Consider the following 26,948-nt stretch of genomic DNA (forward strand, 5'->3'; position numbering starts at 1 on the left):
TGAGTGTAGAGGTCCAGTTCACTATGTCAGTACCTGTGTAGAGGTCCAGTTCACTATGTCAGTACCTGTGTAGAGGTGCAGTTCACTATGTCAGTACCTGAGTGTAGAGGTGGAGTTCACTATGTCAGTACCTGTGTAGAGGTCCAGTTCACTATGTCAGTACCTGTGCGTCCAGTTCACTATGTCAGTACCTGTGTAGAGGTCCAGTTCACTATGTCAGTACCTGTGTAGAGGTCCAGTTCACTATGTCAGTACCTGAGTGTAGAGGTCCAGTTAACTATGTCAGTACCTGTGTAGAGGTCCAGTTCACTATGTCAGTACCTGTGTAGAGGTGGAGTTCACTATGTCAGTACCTGTGTCCAGTTCACTATGTCAGTACCTATGTCCAGTTCACTATGTCAGTACCTGTGTGTAGAGGTCCAGTTCACTATGTCAGTACCTGTGTAGAGGTCCAGTTCACTATGTCAGTACCTGTGTAGAGGTCCAGTTCACTATGTCAGTACCTGTGTGTCCAGTTCACTATGTCAGTACCTGTGTGTAGGTGCAGTTCACTATGTCAGTACCTGTGTAGAGGTCCAGTTCACTATGTCAGTACCTGTGTAGTGGTCCAGTTCACTATGTCAGTACCTGTGTAGAGGTCCAGTTCACTATGTCAGTACCTGTGTAGAGGTCCAGTTCACTATGTCAGTACCTGTGTAGAGGTGCAGTTCACTATGTCAGTACCTGTGTGTCTAGTTCACTATGTCAGTACCTGTGTGTCCAGTTCACTATGTCAGTACCTGTGTAGAGGTCCAGTTCACTATGTCAGTACCTGTGTGTAGGTGCAGTTCACTATGTCAGTACCTGAGTGTAGAGGTGCAGTTCACTGTCAGTACCTGTGTGTCCAGTTCACTATGTCAGTACCTGTGTAGAGGTCCAGTTCACTATGTCAGTACCTGTGTGTAGGTCCAGTTCACTATGTCAGTACCTGAGTGTAGAGGTGCAGTTCACTATGTCAGTACCTGTGTGTCCAGTTCACTATGTCAGTACCTGTGTGTAGGTGCAGTTCACTATGTCAGTACCTGTGTGTAGGTCCAGTTCACTATGTCAGTACCTGTGTGTAGGTGCAGTTCACTATGTCAGTACCTGTGTGTAGGTGCAGTTCACTATGTCAGTACCTGTGTGTAGGTGCAGTTCACTATGTCAGTACCTGTGTGTAGGTGCAGTTCTTGCCCCTGCATTTTCCACATTGAAACATATCCGTCTCGGTCCCGCCCACTTTAGACAGCTGGTGCTCTCTGATGGCGTCCTTGGTCAAAGTCTTCCTCATCTCTTTCAGCTCCGCGCTCGCCATCTCCTGTCGGGTCACACACAGACAGAACCTTACAGGACGGGTCTCAGATATGAAGCGCACACAAACCACATTAAAGAGTAAATCCCTTCTATTTCAAAGTGTGTAAAGGCGTCCGAATGCTTCGCACAGTTTTTTATCTCGGGCTGTTCCGGTACACCACATTATTTCAGAAGGAGAGCCCGAAGCCCCTTCGTTCTGTGATTGGTTAACAGTAGGGATTCTACAATGACGTTTTGAAGTTGTCATTCAACGAGAGACGACTCGCTTCGATATAAAAAAAAAATCGATTGAGAAATACTGCACCAAACATCTCTGTTAGATGTAAAAGTTATCTTAGATTAGTCTGGCTATGGCGTCTTTGTTTTCAAGCGAAGGTCTTGCAAGGAATTATGGGAGCACACTGGTTTGGTTGAAGTGGACACCAGCTGACCTGAATCATGATGCTGTACTATTAAAACATGAAACACACACACACTCCCCCCACGCTCCCCACACACACTCCCCCCCACCACACACACCCCCCACACAGACCCCCCCACACACACACACTCCCCCCACACAGAACCCCCCCCCACACACACACTCCCCCCACGCTCCCCACACACAGACCCCCCCCCCCACACACACACGTTCCCTCCCACGCCCCCCCCCACCACACAGACCCCCCCGCACCTCCCCCCCCCCCCACACAGACCCCACCCACACACACAGACCCCGCCTCACACAGACCCCCCCCCCCACACAGACCCCCCTCCCCCCCACGTACCTCAGCGGCCATGTTAGCGATGCGGTCAGCTGAGATGTTTCCAGCGAGGACGTTGCGCCGGAGGTCTGGGTTCTTCGGGTCCTTCAGGTTGGAGATACGGCTCCTCAGTCTGGACTTGTACTTCTGGTCTGTAGACCTAAACTCCTGGTAGATACGTGGAGGCGGGAAAGTGAAGGAGAACGACGCAGGGAAGAAAAAAATGAAAAAAAAACTTTTGCCACCAAAAAGATAACCAAAAGCACAACTCTTGTACTCACACTATTACAATGCGTCTGGTTCTCACCACACCAGCAGAAACAGAATGACAACAAGAACACAGGTGGAAAGGATATAGTCCTCGATCTGAGCAGCCAAGTTCTCAGTGTCTGCTCCAATGGGCTTGTAGTCATCTGGAATATCAAACACAGTTGTCAGTGCAGGCTAGTGGACAATCCTCAACAACAAAAAACGGGGCTTTAGTTTGAGATGCCGTTACTCGAGGTATAACAAAACACTACTGTGTTTTCCCATCTATCTAAGGTCTCCCTTATATTAAAATCATGATTGTATAAAAATATTTCACTACAAAAGTGTTTAAGTTGATAGATTGTGACACATCTTCTTTAACTTAGAAATAATCATTTCTGGCTGAAGAGGGGGGTGGGGGGGGGGGGCACATCAGGTCATGTAACCCAATATTGCAAGTTGTGATGTTAGAGCTAAAATGTGGAATACAAGTTTGTCTGCACTACACAAACAACCAACATTAATATATCTTTTATTTAATTTAAATTTTTAAATTTTACCCCCTTTTCTCCCCAATTTTCATGGTATCCAATCGCTAGTAATTACTATCTTGTCTCATCACTACAACTCCCGTACGGGCTCGGGAGAGACGAAGGTCGAAAGCCATGCGTCCTCCGAAGCACAACCCAACCAAGCCGCACTGCTTCTTAACACAGCGCGCCTCCAACCCGGAAGCCAGCCGCACCAATGTGTCGGAGGAAACATCGTGCACCTGGCCCCCTCGGTTAGCGCGCACTGCACCCGGCCCGCCACAGGAGTCGCTGGAGCGCGATGAGACAAGGATATCCCTACCGGCCAAACCCTCCCTAACCCGGACGACGCTAGGCCAATTGTGCGTCGCCCCACGGACCTCCCGGTCGCGGCCGGCTGCGACAGAGCCTGGGCGCGAACCCAGAAACTCTGGTGGCGCAGTTAGCGCTGCGATGCAGTGCCCTAGACCACTGCGCCACCCGGGAGGCCCTCATTAAGATATCTTAACGTATCGAGGAAACATAGACCTGTAAACACACGTAAAAATAGGTCGGAAATATCAACTATGAATGTTTGCGTTTTTACTATTTCTTTGCATTACAACCTGTAATTTAAATAGCTTTTTATTTGGATTTCATGTAATGGACATACACAAAATAGTCCAAATTGGTGAAGTGAAATTTCCAAGTGAAATTTTAAAAATAACTTGTTTCAAAAGATTTGGGGGGGGGGGTAGGAATGTGGTGCGTGCATATGTATTCACCCCCTTTGCTATGAAGCCCCTAAATAAGATCTGGTGCAACCAATTACCTTCAGAAGTCACATAATTAGTTAAATAAAGTCCACCTGTGTGCAATCTAAGTGTCACATGATCTGTCACATGATCTCAGTATATATACACCTGTTCTGAAAGGCCCCCAGAGTCTGGAACACCAATAAGCAAGTGGCACCATGAAGACCAAGGAGCTCTCCAAACAGGTCAGGGACAAAGTTGTGGAGAAGTACAGATCAGGGATGGGTTATAAAAAAATATCAGAAACTTTGAACATCCCACGGAGCACCATTAAATCCATTATTAAAAAATGTAAAGAATATGGCTCCACAACAAACCTGCCAAGAGAGGGCTGCCCAACAAAACTCATAGACCAGGCAAGGAGGGCATTATTCAGAGAGGTAACAAAGAGACCAAAGATAACCCTGAAGGAGCTGCAAAGCTCCACAGCGGAGATTGGAGTATCTGTCCATAGGACCACTTTAAGCCGTACACTCCACAGAGCGTGGCTTTACGGAAGAGTCGCCAGAAAAAAAGCCATTGCTTAAAGAAAAAAATAAGCAAACACGTTTGGTGTTCGCCAAAAGGCATTTGGGAGACTCCCCAAACATATGGAAGTAGGTACTCTGGTCAGATGAGACTAAAATTGAGATTTTTGGCCATCAAGGAAAATGCTATGTCTGGCGCAAACCCAACACCTCTCATCACCCCGAGAACACCATCCCCACAGTGAAGCATGGTGGTGGCAGCATCATGCTGTGGGGATGTTTTTCATCGGCAGGGACTGGGAAACTGGTCAGATTGAAGTAATGATGGATGGTGCTAAATACAGGGAAATTCTTGAGGGAAACCTGTTTCAGTCTTCCAGAGATTTAAGACTGGGACAGAGGTTCACCTTCCAACAGGACAATGACCCTAAGCATACTGCTAAAGCAACACTCAAGTGGTTTACGGGGAAACATTTAAATGTCTTGGAATAGCCTAGTCAAAGCCCAGACCTCAATCCAATTGAGAATCTGTGGTATGACTTAAAGATTGCTGTACACCAGCGGATCCCATCCAACTTGAAGGAGCTGGAGCAGTTTTGCCTTGAAGAACAGGCAAAAATCCCAGTAGCTTGATGTACCAAGCTTATAGAGACATACCCCAAGAGACTTGCAGCTGTAATTGCTGCAAAAGGTGTTTCTCTACAAAGTATTGATTTTTGGGGGGTGAATAGTTATGCACGCTCAAGTTTCCTGTTTTTTAGTTCTTATTTCTTGTTTGTTTCACATAAAAAAATATGTTGCATCTTCAAAGTGGTAGGCATGTTGTGTAAATCAAATGATACAAACCCCCCAAAAATCCATTTTAATTCCAGGTTGTAAGGCAACAAAATAGGAAAAATGCCAAGGGGGGTGAATACTTTCACAAGCCACTGTATTAGTTTTTAGCACAAATTTCACATTCATTTAAAATGGCCCTCCAGCCACCCCATACCTTAGATCCCCCTTGTGATTGGGCTCTGTTACACCCACAGAGTGCCTTCAGAAAGTATTCATACCCTTTGACTTATGTCACATTGTGTTGTGTTACAGACTGAATTCAAAATGGATTCCATGTTTTATAATTCTACACACAGTACCCCATAATGACAAAGTGAAAACATGTTTTTATTAACATTTTCAAATGTATTGAAAATGAACTGAAGATCGATCTAATGTCCATGTATTCACACACCCCTGAGTCAATACATGTTAGAATAACCTTTGGCAGCGATTACAGCTGTGAGTCTTTCTGGGTAAGTCTCTAAGAGCTTTACACACCTGGATTGTACAATATTTGCCCATTATTATTTTAAAGATTCTTCAAGCTCTGTCAAAATGGTTGTTGATCATTGCTAGACAACCATTTTCTGGTCTTGCCATAGATTTTCTAGATGATTTAAATCAAAACTGTAACTAGGCCACTCCAAAACATTCAGGGTCTTCTTGGTAAGCAACTCCAGTGTAGATTTGGCCTTGTGTTTTGGGTTGTTGTCGTGCTGAAAGGTGAATTAATCTCCCAGTGTCTGGTGGAAAGCAGACTTTCAGGTTTCCTCTAGGATTTTGCCTGTGCTTAGATCGATTCATTTTCTTTTTATCCTAAACTCCCTAAACTTCTTGTAGTTCTTGCCGATGACAAGCATACCCATAACATGATGCAGACACCACCACGCTTGAAAATATGACGAGTGGTACTCAGTGATGTGTTGTATTTGCCTCAAACAACTTTCTAGTCAGGACATAAAGATAATTTCTTTGCCACTTTTTTTTCAGTTTTACTTTCTACCTTATTGCAAACAGGATGCAAGCTTTTGATATTTTTATTCTGGACCGCCTTCCTTCTTTTCACTGTCATTTAGGTTAGTATTGTAGACTAACTACGATTCAACTATGTAACTGTTTTAAAGTCACCATTGGCCGCATGGTGAAATCTCAGAATTTCCTTCCTCTCCGGCAACCAAGTTAGGAAGGACGCTTGTGTCTTTGTAGTGACTGGGTGTATTGATAATGCATCCAAAGTGTAATTAATAACTTCACCGTGCTCAAAAGGGATATTCAGCGTCTGCTTTTTTTTTTACCAATAGGTGCCCTTCTTTACGAGGCATTGGAAAACCTCCCTGGTATTTGTGATTAAATCTGTGTTTAAAATTCACTGCTCAACTGAGGGACCTTACAGATAATTGTACGTGTGGGGTACAGAGACGAGTTAGTCATTCAAAAATCATGTTTAGGTAGTTGTTAAAAAAAATAATGTTAATCTCTTATTGCACACAGAGTACATGCAGCATATTACACTGCATGGCCAAAAGTATGTGGACATCCTTTCAAACTATTTCAGCCACACCCGTTGCTGACAGGTGTATAAAATCGAGCACACAGTCATCCAATCTCCATAGACAAACATTAGCAGTAGAATGGGCCCTACTGAAGAGCTCTGTGACATTCAACGTGGCAGAGTCCAACAAGTCAGTTCCTCAAATGTCGGTCTTGCTAGAGCTGCCCCGGTCATCTGTAAGTGCTGTAATTGTTAAGTCGAAACGTCCAGGAGCAACAACGGCTCAGCCACAAAGTGGCAAGCCACACCAGCTCACATAACTGGACTACCGAGTGCTGAAAAATCATCTATTATCCTCAGTTGCAACACTCACTACAGAGTTCCAGCCTGCCTCTGGAAGCAACATCAGCACTAGAACTGTTCGTCATGACATTCTAGACGATTCTGTGCTTCCAACATTGTGGCAACAGTTTGGGGAAGGCCCTTTCCTGTTTCAGCATGACAATGCCCCCGTGCACAACGCGAGGTCCATACAGAAATGGTTTGTCAAGATCGGTGTGGAAGAACTTAACTGGCCTGCACAGAGCCCTGACCTGTAGTCTTTTGTTGTTTAGAAGAATCTTACTACGAGAGAATGAAGTAGCAAAGTGTACTTTTTTTTTTTTTACAAAATTGTTTTTTTTAGTTGAGACGGAGTTGGTTATTTGTATTTAAAACATGAATTCTGGTTATTTGCTATTCATTAGAAAAGTTTGAAGCCTAAAAAACAAAACAAAAAAACACGACTTGTTAAGCACATTTTTACTCCTGAACTTATTTTTGGCTTGCCATAACAAAGGGGTTGAATACTTATTCACTCAAGAGATTTCAATCTTTTAATTTTTAATTTAAGTGTAAACAATTCTAAAAACATTATTCTACTTTGATATTATGGGGTATTGTTTTGTAGGCCAGAGACACAAAATCTTAATTTAATCCATTTTAAAATTAGGCTGTAACAACAAAATATGGAAAAAGTCAAGGGGTATGAATACTTTCTGAAGGCTCTGTATAAACCTATACAGCTCTGGAATGTGCTGAAAATGGCAGCCATCTTGGTAGGGTCTGTCTCACCGTCGGTCTGCAGGGCAGCCACCAGCAGCTCTCGGCACTTTGTGCGTACGCTGTCAGTGGTGACGGGAGTGGGAGGGAAGGAGGTGAACTTTAGTGTGGTGGGGGTCGTAGGTGTGGTGGGAGTCTTCGGGGGCTCCGGCAGTTCTTGTTTCTTACTAGGGTAGACAAGAGGGTGACAGAGAGAAGAAAGTGTTACATTGTGTTATGAGTCACCCTGATCCTTCCATTGATTCTGACTGGGTATCAAACCCCCGTCCTCTACCTACCGGTCAAACCCCCGTCCTCTACCTACCGGTCAAACCCCCGTCGTCTACCTACCGGTCAAACCCCCCGTCGTCTACCTACCGGTCAAACCCCCCGTCGTCTACCTACCGGTCAAACCCCCGTCGTCTACCTACCGGTCAAACCCCCGTCGTCTACCTACCTGTCAAACCCCCGTCGTCTACCTACCGGTCAAACCCCCGTCCTCTACCTACCGGTCAAACCCCCGTCCTCTACCTACCGGTCAAACTCCAGTCGTCTACCTACCGGTCAAACCCCAGTCGTCTACCTACCGGTCAATCCCCCGTCGTCTACCTACCGGTCAAACCCCCATCGTCTACCTACCGGTCAAACCCCCGTCGTCTACCTACCGGTCAAACCCCCGTCGTCTACCTACCGGTCAAACCCCCATCATCTACGTACCGGTCAAACCCCCGTCGTCTACCTACCGGTCAAACCCCCATCGTCTACCTACCGGTCAAACCCCAGTCGTCTACCTACCGGTCAAACCCCAGTCGTCTACCTACCGGTCAAACCCCCGTCATCTACCTACCGGTCCAACCCCCATCGTCTACCTACCGGTCAAACCCCCGTCATCTACCTACCGGTCAAACCCCAGTCCTCTACCTACCGGTCAAACCCCCGTCATCTACCTACCCGACCCAAGTCTTTTGGGCTCTAGATTACCCATCACCAATGAGTAGTTCATTGAACCACCTATGCAACATATGACTCCACATTAGCCCGTTGAGCTAAACGCCTAGGCATTAGTTCAGAGAGCTCACACAAGTCTTCAGAGCTCAGACGAGGTTATTCCCTGAACTACCTCTTGATACATGACTGACACTCGGGTTGGGTCTCACCTCCGGTCGCTGGATCCAGGACTGTCCTTGGACGAAGATGACCTCAGAGGAGAGCCCTCCCTCCTCTTCTCCTCCACAGCTTTCCCCTCAGCACCGTCTGTAGACATACACAGTCAGCTGATTCATATCTATATAGGTGACGGTTCAACATTTACATAATGGGTACCTGGAGGAAAATTAGGGAGGTTTTTTGCTTTTTAAATTTTTTGGTCAAATCTAGTCCAATTAATTTGTTATAGATGAAATTTCAAAATGTCAGTGTTTTAGTATTTAGTTGCTTATGAGGCTATATATCAATGTGCATGATGCCGCTCTTCATCTCTGATTCTTATACTGGGCAATATCAAGTGTGCCTATAGGCTAGTTAGAGTGGTCTCAGTCACATGATCCACGGCCTATAGGCTAGTTAGAGTGGTCTCAGTCACATGATCCACGGCCTATAGGCTAGTTAGAGTGGTCTCAGTCACATGATCCACAGCCTATAGGCTAGTTAGAGTGGTCTCAGTCACATGATCCACAGCCTATAGGCTAGTTAGAGTGGTCTCAGTCACATGATCCACGGCCTATAGGCTAGTTAGAGTGGTCTCAGTCACATGATCCACAGCCTATAGGCTAGTTAGAGTGGTCTCAGTCACATGATCCACAGCCTATAGGCTAGTTAGAGTGGTCTCAGTCACATGATCCACAGCCTATAGGCTAGTTAGAGTGGTCTCAGTCACATGATCCACAGCCTATAGGCTAGTTAGAGTGGTCTCAGTCACATGATCCACGGCCTATAGGCTAGTTAGAGTGGTCTCGGTCACATGATCCACGGCCTATAGGCTAGTTAGAGTGGTCTCAGTCACATGATCCACGGCCTATAGGCTAGTTAGAGTGGTCTCAGTCACATGATCCACGGCCTATAGGCTAGTTAGAGTGGTCTCGGTCACATGATCCACAGCCTATAGGCTAGTTAGAGTGGTCTCAGTCACATGATCCACAGCCTATAGGCTAGTTAGAGTGGTCTCAGTCACATGATCCACGGCCTATAGGCTAGTTAGAGTGGTCTCGGTCACATGATCCACAGCCTATAGGCTAGTTAGAGTGGTCTCAGTCACATGATCCACAGCCTATAGGCTAGTTAGAGTGGTCTCAGTCACATGATCCACGGCCTATAGGCTAGTTAGAGTGGTCTCAGTCACATGATCCACGGCCTATAGGCTAGTTAGAGTGGTCTCAGTCACATGATCCACGGCCTATAGGCTAGTTAGAGTGGTCTCAGTCACATGATCCACAGCCTATAGGCTAGTTAGAGTGGTCTCGGTCACATGATCCACGGCCTATAGGCTAGTTAGAGTGGTCTCGGTCACATGATCCACAGCCTATAGGCTAGTTAGAGTGGTCTCAGTCACATGATCCACGGCCTATAGGCTAGTTAGAGTGGTCTCAGTCACATGATCCACAGCCTATAGGCTAGTTAGAGTGGTCTCGGTCACATGATCCACGGCCTATAGGCTAGTTAGAGTGGTCTCAGTCACATGATCCACGGCCTATAGGCTAGTTAGAGTGGTCTCAGTCACATGATCCACGGCCTATAGGCTAGTTAGAGTGGTCTCAGTCACATGATCCACGGCCTATAGGCTAGTTAGAGTGGTCTCAGTCACATGATCCACGGCCTATAGGCTAGTTAGAGTGGTCTCTGTCACATGATCCACGGCCTATAGGCTAGTTAGAGTGGTCTCAGTCACATGATCCACGGCCTATAGGCTAGTTAGAGTGGTCTCAGTCACATGATCCACGGCCTATAGGCTAGTTAGAGTGGTCTCAGTCACATGTTCCACAGCCTATAGGCTAGTTAGAGTGGTCTCAGTCACATGATCCACGGCCTATAGGCTAGTTAGAGTGGTCTCAGTCACATGATCCACAGCCTATAGGCTAGTTAGAGTGGTCTCGGTCACATGATCCACAGCCTATAGGCTAGTTAGAGTGGTCTCGGTCACATGATCCACAGCCAATAGGCTAGTTAGAGTGGTCTCAGTCACATGTTCCACGGCCTATAGGCTAGTTAGAGTGGTCTCAGTCACATGATCCACAGCCTATAGGCTAGTTAGAGTGGTCTCAGTCACATGATCCACAGCCTATAGGCTAGTTAGAGTGGTCTCAGTCACATGATCCACAGCCTATAGGCTAGTTAGAGTGGTCTCAGTCACATGATCCACGGCCTATAGGCTAGTTAGAGTGGTCTCGGTCACATGATCCACAGCCTATAGGCTAGTTAGAGTGGTCTCAGTCACATGATCCACGGCCTATAGGCTAGTTAGAGTGGTCTCGGTCACATGATCCACAGCCTATAGGCTAGTTAGAGTGGTCTCAGTCACATGATCCACAGCCTATAGGCTAGTTAGAGTGGTCTCAGTCACATGATCCACAGCCTATAGGCTAGTTAGAGTGGTCTCAGTCACATGATCCACAGCCTATAGGCTAGTTAGAGTGGTCTCGGTCACATGTTCCACAGCCTATAGGCTAGTTAGAGTGGTCTCGGTCACATGATCCACAGCCTATAGGCTAGTTAGAGTGGTCTCGGTCACATGTTCCACAGCCTATAGGCTAGTTAGAGTGGTCTCAGTCACATGATCCACAGCCTATAGGCTAGTTAGAGTGGTCTCGGTCACATGATCCACAGCCTATAGGCTAGTTAGAGTGGTCTCGGTCACATGTTCCACAGCCTATAGGCTAGTTAGAGTGGTCTCGGTCACATGATCCACAGCCTATAGGCTAGTTAGAGTGGTCTCAGTCACATGATCCACAGCCTATAGGCTAGTTAGAGTGGTCTCGGTCACATGATCCACAGCCTATAGGCTAGTTAGAGTGGTCTCAGTCACATGATCCACAGCCAATAGGCTAGTTAGAGTGGTCTCAGTCACATGATCCACAGCCTATAGGCTAGTTAGAGTGGTCTCGGTCACATGATCCACAGCCTATAGGCTAGTTAGAGTGGTCTCAGTCACATGATCCACAGCCAATAGGCTAGGAAGGCCTAGTCCAAAAAACAAATTATTTTACAGACGGACTAGCCTATAGCCTATGTTCTATTCAGTTTGAGAATGACAGTGCGAAGACGAGGAGGACCGAAGGTCAACTTTGATAGATTTCTACTACTATAATAGATTTGATTAAAAACAAGATGTTTCTTTCCCATGATGTATTTATCATAGTTATCGACCTCACGATAAGCCAGATTCCAGTACCTTACACTGAGTGGACAAAACATTAAGAACACCTGCTCTTCCCATGACAGAGACTGACCAGGTGAATCCAGGTGAAAGCTATGATCCCTTATTGATGTCACTTGTTAAATCCACTTCAATCAGTGTAGATGAAGGGGAGGAGACAAGTTAAAGAAGGATTTTTAAGTTGTGTATGTGTGCCATTCAGAGGGTGAATGGGCAAGACAAAAGATTAAAGTGCCTTTGAACGGGGTATGGTAGTAGGTACCAGAGACACCAGTTTGTGTGAAGAACTGCAACGCTGCTGGGTTTTTCACGCTCAACAGTTTCCTGTGTGTAATAAGAATGGTCCACCACCCAAAGGACATCCAGCCAATTTGACTCTGGGAAGCATTGGGAGTCAACATGGGCCAGCATCCCTGTGGAACGCTTTCGACACCTTGTAAAGTTCACGCCCCCGACGAATTGAGGCTGTTCTGGAAGGGGGTTGCAACTCAATATTAGGAAGGTGTTCCTAATGTTTGGTAAACTCGATCTATATTGTGGTGCTGAAACTTGGAGCAGCAGCCACGGCACTATCAGGACCGCTCACGGTGCTGAAAGGAGGCATAATTACATTTTCGCCATCTTTATTTTAATGAAGACTTTACTCAACAACAAGAGGGCTTTTGTGTTGGAGGCTATTTATCCCTACGGGAGAAATAAGAGGTAGTCCGACCTGTTAAGAGAGATGAAACGAGGCTATAGGCTGATAGATCCATAGATTTGTTAAGTCAATTCCTCCACCCACCGTGCACTCTTTAACTAGCCTACCTCCGTGTCAGCTAAGGGCTGTTAGTTAAAAACCAAGACTGGAATTGAGAGGGTATGTGGGGGTATGAGGGGGTATGACAGGGGTATGTGGGGTATGAGAGGGGTATGAGTGGGTATGTGGGGGTATGTGGGGTATGAGAAGGTATGAGGGGGTATGAGAGGGTATGTGGGGGTATGAGAGGGTATGAGAGGGTATGTGGGGGTATGAGAGGGTATGAGAGGGGTATGTGGGGTATGAGAGGGGTATGTGGGGGTATGAGAGGGGTATGTGGGGGTATGTGGGGGTATGAGAGGGGTATGTGGGGGTATGAGAGGGTATGAGAGGGGTATGAGAGGGTATGTGGGGGTATGAGAGGGGTATGTGGGAGTATGAGAGGGGTATGTGGGGGTATGAGAGGGTATGTGGGGGTATGAGAGGGGTATGTGGGGGTATGAGAGGGGTATGTAGGGGTATGAGAGGGGTATGTGGGGTATGAGAGGGGTATGTGGGGGTATGAGAGGGGTATGTGGGGGTATGAGAGGGGTATGTGGGGGTATGAGAGGGATATGAGAGGGGTATGTGGGGGTACGAGAGGGTATGTGGGGGTATGAGAGGGGTATGTGGGGGTATGAGAGGGGTATGTGGGATATGAGAGGGGTATGAGAGTGGTATGTGGCGGTACGAGAGGGTATGTGGGGGTATGAGAGGGGTCAGAAGTCCGGTTAAATGGAAGACATGTTCTCTGCAATCCACTTTATTTTAATTCCTATTTTGGATATAGGGGAGGGTCACGTTTTCCCCCTCATGCGTTCAGAGAGGATTTAGGTTAAATATTTGTTTCTGAAGGGAGAGACATCCATTTCCATTTCAGAGAGGACTGATTTTATAATCAAGTTCATTCCCTAGAACCATGCTTCCTGTTTGGACTTGTTAAACTGTAGTGGTTGTATTACTGTATTATAATAAGTATCCGCCCCGGTCTCTCTAGATCAGACAGGATCCCACCTGTCCAGTACAGGCACACCAACAGACAGACACCACGTTTCACAGGTATGAGGCACACCAACAGACAGACACCACGTTTCACAGGTATGAGGCACACCAACAGACAGACACCACGTTTCACAGGTATGAGGCAGACCAACAGACAGACACCACGTTTCACAGGTATGAGGCAGACCTACAGACAGAGTCGTATGAGATGTGAGGCAGACCTACAGGACAGACAGAGTCGTATGAGATGTGAGGCAGACCTAAAAACAGAGTCGTATGAGATGTGAGGCAGACCTACAGACAGAGTCGTATGAGATGTGAGGCAGACCTACAGGACAGAGTCGTATGAGATGTGAGGCAGACCTACAGACAGAGACGTATGAGATGTGAGGCAGACCTACAGGACAGACAGAGTCGTATGAGATGTGAGGCAGACCTACAGGACAGACAGAGTCGTATGAGATGTGAGGCAGACCTACAGGACAGACAGAGTCGTATGAGATGTGAGGCAGACCTACAGACAGAGTCGTATGAGATGTGAGGCAGACCTACAGACAGAGTCGTATGAGATGTGAGGCAGACCTACAGACAGAGTCGTATGAGATGTGAGGCAGACCTACAGACAGAGTCGTATGAGATGTGAGGCAGACCTACAGACAGAGTCGTATGAGATGTGAGGCAGACCTACAGACTTACCCAATAGTTTCTTCCAGGACTTGATGAGTGACTTGGCCAAAGTCTGGACCTCTTCCTCTGAACTCTGCTTCCTCACAGCGTTCACTGACATACCGATCCTGGTAGACTAACAAACACATTGTGTATGAGCTTCATCATTACAGTTCCTCACAGCGTTCACTGATCCTGCTGGACTAACAAACACATTGTGTATGAGCTTCATCATTACAGTTCCTCACAGCGTTCACTGATCCTGCTGGACTAACAAACACATTGTGTATGAGCTTCATCATTACAGTTCCTCACAGCGTTCACTGACATACCGATCCTAGTGGACTAACGAACACATTGTGTATGAGATTCATCATTACAGTTCCTCACAGCGTTCACAGATCCTGCTGGACTAACAAACACATTGTGTATGAGATTCATCATTACAGTTCCTCACAGCGTTCACAGATCCTGCTGGACTGACACCGACATTGAGAAAATAGTAGACACTGATCATAGTAATAGAATGCTATTTTCTTTAGACAGAGGCCTACAGCAAGAGGAGAACTTAGGTCTGTCTACCTGTAGAGTCTCCAGAGACATGTTAATGATCTTTAGCTCCCTCAGCAGATATATGGCACCGTCCTGTGAAGAAAGGAAACAGCGAAATATTGACACCTGTTGAATTGAATGGATGCCGTCTACAATAATGTAAATCTATTTTTAATAAGCAAGCAATATGCATATTCTAACACAATATTAGGCTAGAAACTATGATTTTTTTTTTTAATCAAATCGTGCAGGCATATGGTGATACGGGAAAGATGGGGGTTTTTAAAGGCGGGTGAGTCTTAATTTGGTCCGGTTAACGGTCAGCGGTAACGGCAGGTCATCCATGAGGCAGGACTGAATGTGTATGAATTTATGAGGTTTATCTCCAGGTAAAATATTCTGGTTTTGCCTCCAGGCAGGGGTTCACAGAAGAGGCAGGGGTTCACAGAAGAGGTAGTGGCCTGATAGAAAAATATCCAGGCTCAAGGTTAGCTTGTACACAGGGCAGCCTTTATGTGCCGGCCTTAGAGGGCCTGTCCTGCTCTACCGTACCTCCTTGGAGGGCCTGTCCTGCTCTACCGTACCTCCTTGGAGGACCTGTCCTGCTCTACCGTACCTCCTTGGAGGACCTGTCCTGCTCTACCGTACCTCCTTGGAGGACCTGTCCTGCTCTACCGTACCTCCTTGGAGGGCCTGTCCCGCTCTACCGTACCTCCTTGGAGGGCCTGTCCTGCTCTACCGTACCTCCTTGGAGGGCCTGTCCCGCTCTACCGTACCTCCTTGGAGGGCCTGTCCCGCTCTACCGTACCTCCTTGGAAGGCCTGTCCCGCTCTACCGTACCTCCTTGGAGGGCCTGTCCTGCTCTACCGTACCTCATTGGAGGGCCTGTCTCGCTCTACCATACCTCCTTGGAGGGCCTGTCCTGCTCTACGGTACCTCCTTGGAGGGCCTGTCCCGCTCTACCGTACCTCCTTGGAGGGCCTGTCCCGCTCTACCGTACCTCCTTGGAGGGCCTGTCCTGCTCTACCGTACCTCCTTGGAGGGCCTGTCCCGCTCTACCGTACCTCCTTGGAGGGCCTGTCCCGCTCTACCGTACCTCCTTGGAGGGCCTGTCCCGCTCTACCGTACCTCCTTGGAGGACCTGTCCCGCTCTACCGTACCTCCTTGGAGGGCCTGTCCCGCTCTACCGTACCTCCTTGGAGGGCCTGTCCCGCTCTACCGTACCTCCTTGGAGGGCCTGTCCCGCTCTACCGTACCTCCTTGGAGGGCCTGTCCCGCTCTACCGTACCTCCTTGGAGGGCCTGTCCCGCTCTACCGTACCTCCTTGGAGGGCCTGTCCCGCTCTACCGTACCTCCTTGGAGGGCCTGTCCCGCTCTACCGTACCTCCTTGGAGGGCCTGTCCCGCTCTACCGTACCTCCTTGGAAGGCCTGTCTCGCTCTACTGTACCTCCTTGGAGGGCCTGTCCTGCTCTACCGTACCTCCTTGGAGGGCCTGTCCTGCTCTACCGTACCTCCTTGGAGGGCCTGTCTCGCTCTACCGTACCTCCTTGGAGGGCCTGTCCTGCTCTACGGTACCTCCTTGGAGGGCCTGTCCCGCTCTACGGTACCTCCTTGGAGGGCCTGTCCCGCTCTACCGTACCTCCTTGGAGGGCCTGTCCCGCTCTACCGTACCTCCTTGGAGGGCCTGTCCCGCTCTACCGTACCTCCTTGGAGGGCCTGTCCCGCTCTACCGTACCTCCTTGGAGGGCCTGTCCCGCTCTACCGTACCTCCTTGGAGGGCCTGTCCCGCTCTACCGTACCTCCTTGGAGGGCCTGTCCCGCTCTACCGTACCTCCTTGGAGGGCCTGTCCCGCTCTACCGTACCTCCTTGGAGGGCCTGTCCCGCTCTACCGTACCTCCTTGGAGGGCCTGTCCCGCTCTACCGTACCTCCTTGGAGGGCCTGTCCCGCTCTACGGTACCTCCTTGGAGGGCCTGTCCCGCTCTACCGTACCTCCTTGGAGGACCTGTCCCGCTCTACCGTACCTCCTTGGAGGGCCTGTCCCGCTCTACCGTACCTCCTTGGAGGACCTGTCCTGCTCTACCGTACCTCCTTGGAGGACCTGTCCTGCTCTACCGTACCTCCTTGGAGGACCTGTCCTGCTCTACCGTACCTCCTTGGAGGGCCTGTCCCGCTCTACGGTGCCTCCTTGCCCATCCAGATAAAATATTTACATTTATTTGACGGAGATGCGAAGCAGACAGAGAGATACATAAATCTCAGACAAAGCAAAACAGTTGTATTATTAGTGAATCTGTATTACTCTGCCATTTTTAAAGTCGTGCCTCCCTCCGTCCATGACGTTTTCTAAAACACGTCTATAAAGGCACGGTCATTGTTAGAATTTTAATATCACAAACAGTGTTATAGCCAGTTTTAGGAGGGAATGTCATTTTTTTATGGTCCCCCCCAACAGTAGGGCCAGCTCCCCCTATCCTCCAACAGTAGGGCCTGCTCCCCTCCTCCTCTCAACAGTAGGCCCTGCTCCCATCCTCCTCCCAACAGTAGGGCCTGCTCCCCTCCTCCTCTCAACAGTAGGGCCTGCTCCCCTCCTCCTCTCAACAGTAGGGCCTGCTCCCATCCTCCTCTCAACAGTAGGGCCTGCTCCCATCCTCCTCTCAACAGTAGGGCCTGCTCCCATCCTCCTCTCAACAGTAGGGCCTGCTCCCCTCCTCCTCTCAACAGTAGGGCCTGCTCCCCTCCTCCTCTCAACAGTAGGGCCTGCTCCCCTCCTCCTCTCAACAGTAGGGCCTGCTCCCCTCCTCCTCTCAACAGTAGGGCCTGCTCCCCTCCTCCTCTCAACAGTAGGGCCTGCTCCCCTCCTCCTCTCAACAGTAGGGCCTGCTCCCCTCCTCCTCTCAACAGTAGGGCCTGCTCCCCTCCTCCTCTCAACAGTAGGGCCTGCTCCCCTCCTCCTCTCAACAGTAGGGCCTGCTCCCCTCCTCCTCTCAACAGTAGGGCCTGCTCCCCTCCTCCTCTCAACAGTAGGACCTGCTCCCCTCCTCCTCTCAACAGTAGGGCCTGCTCCCCTCCTCCTCTCAACAGTAGGGCCTGCTCCCCTCCTCCTCTCAACAGTAGGGCCTGCTCCCCTCCTCCTCTCAACAGTAGGGCCTGCTCCCCTCCTCCTCTCAACAGTAGGGCCTGCTCCCATCCTCCTCTCAACAGTAGGGCCTGCTCCCATCCTCCCAACAGTAGGGCCTGCTCCCATCCTCCCAACAGTAGGGCCTGCTCCCATCCTCCTCCCAACAGTAGGGCCTGCTCCCCTTCTCCTCCCAACAGTAGGGCCAGCTCCCATCCTCCTCCCAACAGTAGGGCCAGCTCCCATCCTCCTCCCAACAGTAGGGCCTGCTCCCCCTCCTCCTCTCAACAGTAGGGCCTGCTCCCCCTATCCTCCCAACAGTAGGGCCTGCTCCCCTCCTCCTCTGAACAGTAGGGCCTGCTCCCATCCTCCTCTCAACAGTAGGGCCTGCTCCCATCCTCCTCCCAACAGTAGGGCCTGCTCCCATCCTCCTCCCAACAGTAGGGCCTGCTCCCATCCTCCTCCCAACAGTAGGGCCTGCTCCCATCCTCCTCCCAACAGTAGGGCCTGCTCCCATCCTCCTCCCAACAGTAGGGCCTGCTCCCATCCTCCTCCCAACAGTAGGGCATGCTCCCATCCTCCTCCCAACAGTAGGGCCTGCTCCCCTCCTCCTCTCAACAGTAGGGCCTGCTCCCCTCCTCCTCTCAACAGTAGGGCCTGCTCCCATCCTCCTCTCAACAGTAGGGCCTGCTCCCATCCTCCTCTCAACAGTAGGGCCTGCTCCCCTCATCCTCCCAACAGTAGGGCCTGCTCCCCTCATCCTCCCAACAGTAGGGCCTGCTCCCATCCTCCTCCCAACAGTAGGGCCTGCTCCCCTTCTCCTCCCAACAGTAGGGCCAGCTCCCATCCTCCTCCCAACAGTAGGGCCAGCTCCCATCCTCCTCCCAACAGTAGGGCCTGCTCCCCCTCCTCCTCTCAACAGTAGGGCCTGCTCCCCCTATCCTCCCAACAGTAGGGCCTGCTCCCCTCCTCCTCTGAACAGTAGGGCCTGCTCCCATCCTCCTCCCAACAGTAGGGCCTGCTCCCATCCTCCTCCCAACAGTAGGGCCTGCTCCCATCCTCCTCCCAACAGTAGGGCCTGCTCCCCTCCTCCTCCCAACAGTAGGGCCTGCTCCCCTCCTCCTCCCAACAGTAGGGCCTGCTCCCCTCCTCCTCCCAACAGTAGGGCCTGCTCCCCTCCTCCTCCCAACAGTAGGGCCTGCTCCCCTCCTCCTCCCAACAGTAGGGCCTGCTCCCCTCCTCTCAACAGTAGCGCCTGCTCCCCTCCTCTCAACAGTAGGGCCTGCTCCCCTCCTCTCAACAGTAGGGCCTGCTCCCCTCCTCTCAACAGTAGGGCCTGCTCCCCTCCTCCTCCCAACAGTAGGGCCTGCTCCCATCCTCCTCCCAACAGTAGGGCTGAGTTGATGCAAGAGGTAATTGAGGTAGATATGTACATATAACTAGGATTAAGGCATTAGGATAGATAATATACAGTATATAGTAGAGTTGATAACCAGCCCGTATAATTGCCTCGAAACTGAACCGGAACTAATTTTACGCATATAAACAAAATGAAATAAATGAAGGGAATGATGATGGGGGAGAACGGGTGAGTTGATGACCCAGAGGAAGCAAACAATGCATAATTATGTAATCACCAATTGTGAATGAAAAACATGGCGGGCCATTCTATTGTAATGAGCCATTGAAATGATCATCTCTACATGGTATGTACCCTCTATCAGTCCACCAAATCCAAGTAGTTTTATAATATGGTGGTGCCCATGCACCCCACCAAATGAAACCTTGAGACAGGAGAGAAGAACGGACTGCTTTGGGCCGATTATCAACACAAAATGTCATCACTGAGAGCGCAGGCTCAAAAAAAACAAAAACGAAATCAGCAACGCACCATCTTTTCGTTGTTTATGTGACATGCTCCAACCGATAGCGGACTATTTTCTGACTGCGGTCATATCGACACGCTTATAAATGATGTTTAGGCTACTGATGTTTTTTATCATTTGACTGGGCGTCTTGCTGACCGTGGGTCTTTGTGGTCGGTGCATTTTATTATGTGTCCTTATTGAAAGAAGCTGTTGCCGCGTTCCTACACATACCCTTTCTCTTACATAGAGATGTAACTAAGGCACCCGGCGACTGTAATGTATTGAACACTTTCATGTTTTTACATATCATACAGTAAAATAAAACGAATGAAAATGCTTGTGATATTTCAAATATGTATTCTAATCTTACCGAAGACCTTCAAACACAACTAAATTATATGTTTATGCAATAGCATATATGAAATGCTATTAATTACACTATTAGCTTGAAACGGGCTCCTCTTCGTGTTAATCATTTGATTTGCTTGCACGCATAGGAGTTCCGTGAAACGGAAATAAAATGCCCATCCAACTGATTCGTTCTGGCCCGATCTATACCGACATCAAATGATCCCACTGATTAGCCTGCATAGCCATGATTGGACTTGCCTGCCTACCCAAACGCTACATCCACGGACTTTAGTTTCTTCTTGAAGTAGGCTATGTAGCGAACAATACAGCAACGAAATAAGTCAGTTTGAGTCGTCAAAGCAACGATTGGGCCTGACTAATTATGAGAAGGCGAGAGGCCGGGGATGTGTGGTCAACCATTCATAAACAAATCACCCCGATAATTTAACACTGTTTCAATATCTATCCATTATGACAACCTACGCTGCAACACCGTAGCAATGTGCAACAATTCATTTTAATTTCAAATCGACCGAACAATCAGCTAGTTTTTTGAGGTCAGAATAACAAATAGCCAACACCTTTCAGTAGCTTTCCAGAATATTCGATGGCTACAAAGGTGCATCACTCCAACACCACTATACGCCTGCACTGCCTCGCCTCTACCTGATTTCTGATGCTGGGGGCGTTGGTCCTGCGTCCACTGCCGCGCTAGATTGCAAACTCAACTTACCGTGTTTTTTTTGTGCACCATTTTGTCCAGCTTTTTAGCAATGCGTTCGACCTCGTGGTCTTTCGCCATTTTGCTTATATATTTTTTTTTGTTGCTGCTCTTCTCTCCCGTTACGGATGAACCTCCATTTATGTTGAAAAAAAAACCTCTATCGTTTCTTTCCTTTCCCTCACAGTCCCCGACGCATCCACTTCTTTCCCCACAGCGCGCTGGTTCCTACGTCTGCTTCTTCTTCTTTGAGGTTTTATGGCAGACTACACCAATAGGTGTATTGCCGCGCCACCTACTGTACGGGGTTATTGAAACCACAAGTAAATTAATGAATGATCCAATATTCATTTCGGGAAGAGGGGTTGGGGAGGAGGAGGGGGGGGGGGGGGGGGGCTCGACATCATACAACAACAAAAACACTCATTCAGTCACAGTTCAAATCACGTCTCTAATCAGACTCAGGTGCCTGTGAGGGCTGCGCGTTCCTCGATAGGATTCCTCCGCTCACAAATGACGCCTATTTTCTCAGACGTCCTCTCTGTTTGCGCTGTGGAGTTGATAGCCGATGTCATAAAACGCTACAAAATCCACCTTCTTAAAACATGAAACACGTCAGGATCCCTCTGTGGACATGGAAGCTTATCTGGTGTCTCTACTCCTACTACCAATACCTCCTCAACTTCTCTCCCTTCTAGGAGTCATACTGGACAACGCTTATTCTCAACGCCTCAGTCTACTTCACACTAACAGAAAACTTTAAAGAAATTCCTGTGCATGTTCACCACCACAAGTGTAGCATTTAGGCTCAGCTAGCATACGATACGACCTACAGTCGTACGTACACTTGACACATTACCAACTATTTTGCATGTCTCGCACTGCATGGGTATCTCTCAAAAAAAACAAATACAAGTGTGTAGGGAATGGTTTGAGTGGGCGTCCTCACTCCACCCACCATTGCGGGTAAGTCAGTGCGCACCAACCACCTGATATAATTATTTGAATATATCCTTTGTTTTTACATCTAAAGCCAACACACTCTTAGGCGCCCTGCTTCGGAGATCCACACATGCAACACATTCCTAACCGATATCTTCTTGAGGCGCAGAGCACGCTCCTTCTGTTACATAGATACACACAAAAAAATAAATAAATGAGCGCACTTCTCTTTCCTCTCATCAACGCAGCCTTATTCAACTCATCCACAATTTTTAAAAGAGACATCAATCAGATATCTCAGGTAACAACATCGACCCAAAAGGGTAAAGGAATAGAGAAAGTGAGAGACACTACCATCTATATACCACTATTACATACCACCATCTACAGTATATACCACTATTACATACCACCAACTAACATCTATATACCACTATTACACACCACCATCTACCATCTATATACCACTATTACACACCACCATCTATATACCACTATTACACACCACCATCTATATACCACTATTACACACCACCATCTATATACCACTATTACACACCACCATCTATATACCACTATTACACACCACCATCTATATACCACTATTACACACCACCATCTATATACCACTATTACATACCACCATCTATATACCACTATTACACACCACCATCTATATACCACCATCTATATACCACTATTACACACCACCATCTATATACCACAATTACACACCACCATCTATATACCACTATTACACACCACCATCTATATACCACTATTACATACCACCATCTATATACCACTATTACACACCACCATCTATATACCACTATTACACACCACCATCTATATACCACTATTACACACCACCATCTATATACCACTATTACACACCACCATCTATATACCACTATTACACACCACCATCTATATACCACTATTACATACCACCATCTATATACCACTATTACACACCACCAACTACCATCTATATACCACTATTACACACCACCATCTATATACCACTATTACACACCACCATCTATATACCACTATTACATACCACCATCTATATACCACTATTACACACCACCAACTACCATCTATATACCACTATTACACACCACCATCTATATACCACTATTACACACCACCATCTATATACCACTATTACACACCACCATCTATATACCACTATTACACACCACCATCTATATACCACTATTACACACCACCATCTATATACCACTATTACACACCACCATCTATATACCACCATCTATATACCACTATTACACACCACCATCTATATACCACTATTACACACCACCATCTATATACCAATATTACACACCACCATCTATATACCACTATTACACACCCCATCTATATACCACTATTACACACCACCAACTAACATCTATATACCACTATTACACACCACCATCTATATACCACTATTACACACCACCATCTATATACCACTATTACACACCACCATCTATATACCACCATCTATATACCACTATTACACACCACCATCTGTATACCACTATTACACACCACCAACTATATACCACTATTACACACCACCATCTATATACCACTATTACACACCACCATCTATATACCACTATTACACACCACCATCTATATACCACTATTACACACCACCATCTATATACCACTATTACACACCACCATCTATATACCACTATTACACACCACCATCTATATACCACTATTATACACCACCATCTATATACCACTATTACACACCACCATCTATATACCACTATTATACACCACCATCTATATACCACTATTACACACCACCATCTATATACCACTATTATACACCACCATCTATATACCACTATTACACACCACCATCTATATACCACTATTACACACCACCATCTATATACCACTATTACACACCACCATCTATATACCACTATTACACACCACCATCTATATACCACTATTACACACCACCATCTATATACCACTATTACACACCACCATCTATATACCACTATTACACACCGCCATCTATATACCACTATTACACACCACCATCTATATACCACCATCTATATACCACTATTACACACCACAATCTATATACCACTATTACACACCACCATCTATATACCACTATTACACACCACCATCTATATACCACCATCTATATACCACTATTACACACCACCATCTATATACCACCATCTATATACCACTATTACACACCACCATCTATATACCACTATTACACACCACCATCTATATACCACTATTACACACCACCATCTATATACCACCATCTATATACCACTATTACACACCACCATCTATATACCACTATTAGACACCACCATCTATATACCACTATTACACACCACCAACTAACATCTATATACCACTATTACACACCACCATCTATATACCACTATTACACACCACCATCTATATACCACTATTACACACCACAATCTATATACCACTATTACACACCACCATCTATATACCACTATTACACACCACCATCTATATACCACTATTACACACCACCATCTATATACCACTATTACACACCACCAACTAACATCTATATACCACTATTACACACCACCATCTACCATCTATATACCACTATTACACACCACCATCTATATACCACCATCTATATACCACTATTACACACCACCATCTATATACCACTATTACACACCACCAACTATATACCACTATTAAACACCACCATCTATATACCACTATTATACACCACCTACTACCATCTATATACCACTATTACACACCACCATCTATATACCACTATTACACACCACCATCTGCCTCAGCATAAGACCCACTGTTCCACTCTGACCCTGGCAACCTCAACCTGTCTCTCTCGTACTGGACACGTCTTCTGATCCTTAGCATTATGGGCCCCCCATAATTGACACACACATCCCCCCCCCCCCCCCCCCACCAATACTAAGTATTCCTTTGTCCCGTGCCCTCCTGCACATTCCTCACATGTCTGAATCTCCCTCCTACACACTTCTCCAAGATGACCATAAGCTTGGCGTGTGAAACACCTTAGTGGGTTATTTGTTACCAAAGCTATTTTGGAATAACTGACATATCCATAGATGCGGGAAGTATTGGGTGCTGAGGGTGCTGTAGCACCCCCTGATAAACAACAAATAAACATTTCTCCACCAAAAGCTAAGGTAGATAGACAACAACATATCACAACCATAACATTTAAGAACCATCTGTAACCATTACTGTGAATGTTGTTGTTGTTCAGATGGCTACTTGCGAATGTATTTTACACTACAAAATTGAATACAATACTTTGCAAAAGTACGCTTCTGAGAAATCCCATTATGCCCTCAGATGAACCATCAAACAAGCAAAGCGTCAATACAGGATTAAGATTGAATCCTACTACACCGGCTCTGACGCTCGTCGGATGTGGCAGGACTTGAAAACAATTACGGACTACAAAGGGAAACCCAGACGCGAGTTGCCCAGTGAAGCGTAGACGAAAGCACCAGCTCCACGAGCTGCATGAGAGCACCAGCTGTTCTGGATGACTGTGTGATAACGCTCTTGGTAGCCGATGTGAACAAAACCTTTAATAAACAGGTCAACATTCACAAAGCCGCTGGGCCAGACAGATTACCAGGACCTCTACTCAAAGCATGCGCAGACCAACTGTCAAGTGTCTTAACTGACATTTTCAACCTCTCCTTGACCGAGTCTGTAATACATACATGTTTCAAGCAGACCACCATAGTCCCTGTGCCCAAGGAAGCGAAGGTAACCTGCCTAAATGATTACCGCCCGTGGCACTGACGTCAGTAGCCATAAAGTGCTTTGAAAGGCTGGTCATGGCTCACATCAACAGCATCCTCCTGGACACCCTAGACCCACTCCAATTTGCATACCGCCCCAACAAATCCACAGATGACGCAATCTCAATCGCCCTCCACTCTGCCCGGTCTCGGGCCGGGCCGCCCCCAGGTGGTAAGAGTAGGCAACAACACGTCTGCCACGCTGATCCTTAACAGTGGGGGCCCTCAGGGGTGTGTACTTAGTCCCCTCCTGTATTCCTTGTTCACCCATGACTGCGTGGCCAAACACGACTCCAACACCATCATTAAGTTTGCTGACGACACAACAGTGGTAGTCCTGTTCACCAACAACGATGAGCCGGCCTATAGGGAGGAGGTCAGATACCTGGCAGTGTGGTGCCAGGACAACAACCTCTCCCTCAATGTGAGCAAGACAAAGGAGCTGATCGTGGACTACAGGAAAAGGCAGGCTGAACAGGCCCCCATTAACATCGACAAGGCTGTAGTGGAGCGGGTCGAGAGTTTCAAGTTCCTTGGTGTCCGTATCACCAACGTACTATCCTTGTCCAAACATACCAAGACAGTCGTGAAGAGGGCACGACAAAACCTTTTTCCCTCAGGAGACTGAAAAGATTTGGCATGGGTCCCCAGATCCTCAAAAGGTTCTACAGCTGCACCATCGAGAGCATCCTGACCGGTTGCATCACCGCCTGGTATGGCAACTGCTCGGCATCTGATCGTAAGGTGCTACAGAGGGTAGTGCGAATGGCCTAGTACATCACTGGGGCCAAGCTTCCTGCCATCCAGGATGTATATAATAGGCAGTGTCAGAGAAAAACCAATAAAATTGTCAGAGACTCCAGTCACAAGTTATAGACTGTTTTCTCTGCTACCGCACGGCAAGCGGTACCGGAGCGCCAAGTCTAGGACCAAAAAGCTCCTCTACCCCCAAGCCATAAGACTAAAATCTCCACCAGACAATTTACATTGACCTCCCTCCCTTTTGTACACTGCTGCTACTCGCTGTTTGTTTGTTATCTATGCATAGTCACTTCGCCCCCACTTACATGTACAGATTACCTCAACTAGCCTGTACCCCTGCACACTAACTTGGTGCCGTTGCCCCCTCTATATAGCCTTGTTATTGTTATTCTTACTGTGTAACTTTTTATTATCACTTTTAATTATTACTTTTTATTTTAG

General features: G+C 47.5%; 1 protein-coding gene and 1 long non-coding RNA gene across 2 annotated transcripts in view; both read right to left on the reverse strand.

Moving 5' to 3' along the window:
- Positions 1-21,190, reverse strand: part of LOC129829461 (transcription elongation factor A protein 2-like) — a 43,486-nt gene extending 22,296 nt beyond the window's left edge. Inside the window, exons 1-8 of the mRNA XM_055891165.1 lie at positions 20,944-21,190; positions 14,904-14,966; positions 14,352-14,457; positions 8,664-8,760; positions 7,540-7,694; positions 2,432-2,488; positions 2,100-2,254; positions 1,190-1,336 (exon numbers count right to left, since the gene is read on the reverse strand). Coding sequence (XP_055747140.1) covers positions 1,190-1,336; positions 2,100-2,254; positions 2,432-2,488; positions 7,540-7,694; positions 8,664-8,760; positions 14,352-14,457; positions 14,904-14,966; positions 20,944-21,012 — 849 coding nt within the window. The 5' untranslated portion in view covers positions 21,013-21,190. The remainder of the gene's footprint in view (positions 1-1,189; positions 1,337-2,099; positions 2,255-2,431; positions 2,489-7,539; positions 7,695-8,663; positions 8,761-14,351; positions 14,458-14,903; positions 14,967-20,943) is intronic.
- LOC129829462 (uncharacterized) lies at positions 4-846 on the reverse strand. Its single transcript, XR_008755395.1, has 5 exons — positions 780-846; positions 628-691; positions 290-503; positions 192-255; positions 4-65 (listed from the first exon to the last, which is right to left on the reverse strand). It is a non-coding gene; the product is annotated as an uncharacterized LOC129829462 (long non-coding RNA).
- Positions 21,191-26,948: the final 5,758 nt, after the last annotated feature.

Source organism: Salvelinus fontinalis, chromosome 31, assembly GCF_029448725.1.
Source record: "Salvelinus fontinalis isolate EN_2023a chromosome 31, ASM2944872v1, whole genome shotgun sequence".
NCBI classification, from domain to species: domain Eukaryota; kingdom Metazoa; phylum Chordata; class Actinopteri; order Salmoniformes; family Salmonidae; genus Salvelinus; species Salvelinus fontinalis.